This window comes from Arachis hypogaea, chromosome 16 (genome assembly GCF_003086295.3).
Source record: "Arachis hypogaea cultivar Tifrunner chromosome 16, arahy.Tifrunner.gnm2.J5K5, whole genome shotgun sequence".
In the NCBI taxonomy this organism is placed as follows: Eukaryota; Viridiplantae; Streptophyta; class Magnoliopsida; order Fabales; family Fabaceae; genus Arachis; species Arachis hypogaea.
The window spans coordinates 104,055,595-104,062,985 of NC_092051.1; the positions used below are offsets into that span (position 1 = coordinate 104,055,595).

Below are 7,391 nucleotides of genomic sequence, written 5' to 3' on the forward strand. Positions count from 1 at the left end.
ACATGGACAACCAAATATCATGCTATAACTTAATAATTTATAAAATAATGCCATTTTAGTTTTTGTACTCAAATAACCAAAAAAACTATGTGAAATTACTTGTTTTAGAAGAAAAAATTTCAATAAATATCACTTTCGGTATTTTTTTTAGTTTATTTGAGTGCTAAAATAAAAAATGACATTATTTTACAAGTCTAACGTGATATCTGAGTATTTACGTAAGCGTTATATTTTAGGGACTAATATGAGTCATAATTACAAAATTTAAAAACTAAATAAAGATAATTAAAATTTTAAAAACTAAATTAAAATTTGTGTAAATTGAAAATGGATCTTCTCCAGTTTTTTTAACACTTGAGAAAATGAGGTATAATCTTTTACCATTAATTTTATAAGTAAGACCAAAATTAAATATGAGAGAAAGAATAATAAAGGGTGAGAGAGCACAATTGACACCATCCAGTTTTTTCTTCACTGGAGATGATCCGCTCTCCGGGTAAAAATTCAGGTGCAGTCGACTTTACGTGAAGTTAATACCTGAGAGCCATTAGATGATTTGACTGATTTGACTAAATTTTCATCTAACAACTCTCAAATATCAACTTCACGTGAAATCGACTTCACCTGAGTTTTACCCACTCTCCATGCAAATTAAAAAACTAAATTGAGTATTATCTTGAAAATAAAAAAGAACCTATAATTAGAATCCAATCCCAATGCGTATTTCGTTCGCAATTCCCACCATGAGTCCATCACCATGTCACTCAAAACTTGGTAACTATTGTTGACCAAATCCCACATGCCAAACGTATACTTGGGGACCATGCATACCGGTTGGATAGAGTCCTTCCAATACTTGATAAAGCCACACACCATACACTCCATGACAAAGTGCATTAATCATTCTATTTCGTATCAGGGTCAAGGAAACTACTATATTTTTTTATTTTATTTTTTATGATTCATTTATAAATTAGAGAAATGTTGCATATACTATTTTTTATGTACACATTCTTTATAAAGACATTTTTTTATACTAAAACAGAAAATATACATTGAAATTAAAGATTATAAATAAAAGCGTTATAATTATTATCATTTCTCTTATAAATTAAGATATCTAAATAGACAAATTATGTTTATAATTTTTTTATATACTACTAAATATATATTTTTTTATAAGGGTTTATTTATTTTGTATTCTAAATCCATATGTTAAGTTTATTAATTAAAAACATTATTAAAAATATAAAAAATTTAAATTTTCAATGTATTTATTTTACATTCATTAAATATAAATATTTAAATTTTTTTTCTAATAGTAACTTTATCATGAATTCTTACAACAAATATTAGCTAAATCCTTTTATAATATAAAAGATAAATTATTTTTTTTATTTTTATTAATTATTTTAATATAAGAACATAAAAGATGAATATATAAAGTATAGAACAAAAAATATAATGTATATATCATTTTTCCTTTAGTTTGATAAAAAATTATTTTCATTTAAACAAAAAAAACTAATTATTAAATCAGTTATTATTATATATTTCGGAATAAATATATATGTTATTTAATTTATTTTAATATATATTTTATATTTTAATATGTATTTCATTGTGTTTTTTAATTTTTTTTATGCATAGTATTGATGTTTCTAATAACAATGAGGAAGAATTAATTAATCCCACTTCAAGAATTATGAAGAGCAATTGTACATTAATACGGTCATCATTTTCACTTGCTGTAAGAATTTGATCACATATTGCTAGACAATTAAACAAAGTGAGGTTAATAGAAAGAGTGGAGAATGTTTACCAACTCAGGAAATTCTATTTTCACAAAAGAAACAAATTTTACAGAGTCCGCATCACTCGTCAGAAGAGCTATTTAGTTCTTCATTCTGATCTCTCCCATCACAATTCACAAACATCAAACATTTCTTCTATGAAAATAACACTTCCCTAGTAAAATGAGTAATAACTACTATCTAGCTACTAATTAAAAGATTGTGATTCTCTATACAAGGTGGAATGGCTTATTATTATTATTACGGTTGAAGTGAAACCTGGCTGAAGAACTTGACCTTACAGAGAAGACCCCATTCCAGATCTCAGTGAAAGCTCTAACTATAACACCATGGTGATAGGGTGAATTCAGCTGAAGAAAACAGTTGAGAAGCTCCCTCAGGTCTTCCTTCGAGTATATCTCGTTCTCAAGAATCATCTGAAGCATGGAGTGCCGGAAATCCAAGTAAGGGTCATCGGAGTCTTTCTCCACCGCCACGCCTTCTCCGCCCGCTCGTCCGAGACCTCCGACTCTCCGAGCTTCCTTTACGTTCTCTGATGAGTCAGAGAAGTGAGAGGAATCAATGTAGCAAGGGGAGAAGGTGGTGTTGGTTGGGGTGGTGGTGCTTGTGGCGGTGTCGTTCTCGTTATGATTCCAAGAAGAGAGGTTGAAAAGTTTGTGTTTTTGGAGAGTGGGGTTCTTGGGTTTTGGTTTAGGGTGGAATATTCGAGAGAGTTTTGGCCTTCTGCAACTGCTGCCACACCCTAGTTTCACTGAAACTGTGTTCAGGTGAAGCTTTTTTCTGGCGGAGGTGGACATTGCTCTGTGTTTTCTTCTGTGACTGATACACAGAAACAGAGGAACAAAGAAGGAGAAGAAGAGTCAAAGAGTGTATGTGTTTTCTTGATGGTTGCTTTGGAAAGAGGCTTTGTATTTATGGGGATGAGAAAGGAGTAAAGTACCATTACTAAGCTCTAATGAGGAAGGATCTTAATTAATTTTGCATGTGACCATTTGAGGCCCACATCAGTGTACATGATGTTTCTAAGCTTGTAACTATTCTATAAGCATCTATTTGGAACAACGGATAGAGTTGGATAACAATGTTAAAAAAATAAAATTATTTTATTTTTATATTTTTAGTTATTCTTACACTATTTTGTATTTTAAATTTAAATTATTTTAAATAAAATAATTTTAGATTTTGTATTTCTAACTTTACTATTGGAGTTGCTTATAACAATATATTGAATATGGAAACTAGTAGTGTTTATTTTTTCAGAACACGTATTAAGATTATGTTTTATTTAGTTTGGTTAAAACATAAGTTTCATACATTATTTTCAGACATATTTAATTATTCAAGTATAAGTATCAATTATGTTGTTTAAATTAAAAAAATGGGCCATTAATTAATTATTATAAAAGGATATATATATATATATATATATAAAAGAATATTTTCTTATATTATTGTTAAATTTTTTTATTGTTTTACTATAATAAATTTGATTATTATTCTTATAGTACAATATTTAATGATTCTAATAATTTATTGTTTTATTCAAAATATATGAAATAATATGTATAAATATATAATTAATGTGTGATTAATTTTTAGTATTTATGTCACATTCTCTTAAGTATTTGTTGAATGTGTGAATAATTATTTTATATCTTTAAGGAAAAGTATAGGTGAACAATAATTCTAGTGAACAATATGAACAATAGGGTTACAAATGTAAATTACTCATAAATTTAATTAATGATGTAATTAATTTAATTATAATAATAACTATTTTTTAAAATTTAAAATATTAGATTTTTAGTAGGAAATAGTTACATGTTTCTTATCCTTTCACACATTATCTCTTCCTTCTCTCCGTGGACCTTTTTCTCTTCTGCACTCTCAACTCAGCCTCAACCTTCCGTCCGACACCACCGCCATCACCACCGGCGACCACCGTCGCCTACCTGCTCTCTCTTCCCTCTCTTCTCTTTTTCTTCCCTCTTTCTCCATTTCTCCTCAATCCCCTTTACATTACCTCTGGTCTCTGTGCAAAGTCCAACCCCGCGCGATAAATTCCAGTGCAACCCAACAGCGGTTGAGCTCTGTGCCGCTGCAACACCGCCTCTACTACCCCTCTCTTTCCATTCTTCCCCTTTCTCCAACACAAGTTCCATGCTTCCTCCTACTCGTGTTCTTTCGTTTATTTATTTTAACTAATTTTTAATTCTGCTTTTAGTGTTTAGATTAGGCTTAGATTAATGGATTGATACTTTTTGGATTCCAAAATGTTTGATGGCTGATTTTTCTGGATTGATTGCTGCTTGAATTGAGTTTAAAATCCATGTTTACATATTGTGCACACCATATGCTCGATGAAATGCCTGAGTGAAATTTTTTGTTTAATTCTTATGTTTGTCCAGCATTTGTCTTAAATTTTGTTATTTTCAGGCATTATAATTTAAAATTGTGTAATGTTATGCTATTTTTAATGATGTTTAGATTGAGTTTTGACATGGCACTTGATTATTAGTTTTGTTTAAACACAAAATTGGTTTAAAATTTTAAATTTAGTCATTTGATTAGTGTAATTTAAGAAATGCATATCATGTTTAGTTAAGTGAATTGAATGAAACTACCAATTTAGGTATGTTTTAAACATTCCACATGGTTGCCATTAGATTATTTTAAATTCTCATCCTTATGCTTCCATGCCATGCATGCACAAACAAATTTGGTCACAACTCACTTTACATATAGAAATATATGCTCTAAGTGGAGATGCTGTTCATTTTGAATGCTCACTAAATGTGTTTTTTTTTTTGTTTTTGCATTCTTTTTTATTTTTTCACGCTATATAATATTGCTAGAAAATATATGTACAGTTATGCATAAGATACAATATAGTACTCAAAGGTCCCAAACTTCTAATTAGCAAGTCTATAATACATACAACAGTGATTACTATTATAAGAAAAATAAATTAATTAATAAACAAATAAGGAGAAGAAGAAACAAGAGGGGATTGACAAGGAAGGAATTGAAGAAACGAAAATGGAGAATGGGAATGTATCATTCACATCCAAGAAGAAATAACGAGTTTTTTGACTTTTCAAAGCATACAAATAGACTTGGTTTTAGATTGTGTAAGTGTGATTCAGATGTAGCAAATCCATGCATGCTCTATATAAATACTTAATATAAGCCTGACTAATTAGGTGAGATTTTTTATGAGTACACTTTTCATTGTTATTATTTCTTGTAAGTTATGTATAGTAATAAATTTTTAATGATATTTTTGGAAAAAGTATTAATAAAATCTTTTTAGTTGAAACTTGTTTAATAGTACGGTATCTAATTAGTTTGTATATGTTTGATTGTAGGTCAAAGAATGTACGGACATTACTGGAAGTGATGACACGGATCTTGTTGATGAGGTTTGGTCTCTAGTATATTGCTGTTTTTTCGTGAACTGCATATTTAAATCGACCATTAATCCTCATGTTCATTGAATGATGTATGTTTTGAACTGATTCGCAGTTACCGGATCATAGTTGCCTTGCTGAAGACGAAATAGCAAGAGTTGAGATGCGATTTGAGCATTTGAAGCTGGCTTAGGATTTTTATGCAACATATGCAAAGAAAGTCGGTTTCGATTGAATAGCGTAGCGGATGGTTATTTGGTACCCAGATGGTTATTTTGTAATAGTCTTGGTGTGGTGTGTATAATTAGTTACAAATATGTTAAACTGAATATTCGATTTAATAGGATAGCGGATGGTTATTTCTTTTATTACCCAGATGGTTATTTTGAATAATCTGGGTGTAGTGTGTGTGATCAGTTGCAAATATTTTAATATGGATGTTCGATTCAATAGAATAGCGAATGGTTATTTTTACTGATACCCAGATGGTTATTCGTAATAGTCTTGGTGTAGAGTATGTGGTCAGTTACAAGTAATAAAGGTTGGATATTCGATTCTATAGGCTAACAGATGGTTATCTCTATTGTCACCCAAATGGTTATTTAGAAGAGTCTTGGTGTAGTGTGTAAATACTAACAAATAGTAGAGGTTGGATGTTCGATTCCAGATGATAGCGGATGGTTATTTTTGTTGGTAACAGATGGTTATTCTTAACTAATAACTTTTACGCTTCGCTAATATCTTGAAACAAAATCAAAGTAGTTAGAGAACTAAAAATGTTATTCACCATGGAAATTTATCCTTTCTGTTGTAACAAAATTCCACCACGTAAACAATGTGAAAAAGGTATTTGTGGTCTTAAGACTAAGGTCCAATTTGGGTTAACAACTTAAATAAGCTCTTTTGAAAAAAGAGCTTAAAGTAGAAGGACTTTTATTAATAGCAATTTATAAATAAGTTATTTTGTGTTGATTTTTAGTTATAAAAGTACTTATTTTAAAGTTGTAGTGTTTGGATAAATAACTGAAAAAATACAATTTTTTTACACAAGAGAATGGATATTAAAATTCTAATTCATAATAATCTTGATGGCAATGCAAAAGAAATTATTGTATAATTAGTACTTGTTTTATTGTGCATAATATGGTAGGTGAAAATAAAAAATGAATATGAAATGTGTGTCAATGTATATTTTGTTGCTATTTTTTAGTTTTTTATTGTGACTTTTCATAATTTAAAAGTAAAAAAAAAAAAGTAGCTTCTTCTACTTCCCAAATGAGCTCTAGGTACATCTATTGCTTTCTCTGATTCTGGTTCTTCCTCACAGGTTCATCAATAGTCCGCTCGCATTATTTAGAAAAGAAAATTTCACACGCATAAAAAATATTATTTTTATATAACTATGTATTATTCTTAAAATTTTAATACGAGTCTGTCTTTACAACATCCATGATCGAAAATAATAAAGTCATAAATATGTAGACATCAAATATTATGCAACTATAGTATTTACAACAAATTTAACTTATATCTAGTTAAGCCACCACTAAAAGCCATCTCTTTTTTGCATCCATCGTTTCTTACAAAATTAAACATCCGTAATTTATAGAAATTAAAAGTCAATCACATGAACCAGAAACATATAAAGAAAAGAACTCTAAGATATGAAGCCCAAACTCCATCAAATTTCATTACGTTCGCTTTAATCCAAGCATCCATGAACCATGTGATATTACTATGTTTGCTGTAATTTCAAAAAAAATGAAAATCAAACGCAGAACACCCACAGTTGTGCGCAACATGAGTAACATGCAGATAATAAAAAATCAAGTAAAATAAGGTTCTTGAAAGTGTAGCAATCAAAATTGAACTCTGATTACGAACGTCACCAACACAAGTCATAATATAATCAGCTTGATTGACTCCAGATATTAGTAACAATAGAAATTGCTTCCTAAATGCTTTATATCATGTCACAAGTCTAAATTTCTAGTATAATTTTTTCCGCTGCAAATATTAATAAAATCAAAAGGACCAATTAACTTGCAAAGTCAAGGCAACGCACTATTTATTTCGATCTGCTGTGCCAGAAGAACTATTCATATTCTATATAACTATGAATTATTTTAAAATTTTTAGCACGAGTCTTTACAACATCCATGATCGA

General features: G+C 29.4%; 1 protein-coding gene across 1 annotated transcript; it reads right to left on the bottom strand.

Annotated features, from left to right (window-relative positions):
• Window positions 1-1,815: 1,815 nt before the first annotated feature.
• LOC112754581 (transcription repressor OFP6) lies at window positions 1,816-2,809 on the bottom strand. Its single transcript, XM_025802256.3, has one exon. It carries the CDS (start codon window positions 2,609-2,611, stop codon window positions 2,024-2,026), a length of 588 nt encoding a protein of 195 aa, XP_025658041.1. The 5' UTR covers window positions 2,612-2,809; the 3' UTR covers window positions 1,816-2,023.
• Between the last annotated feature and the right edge of the window lie 4,582 nt (window positions 2,810-7,391).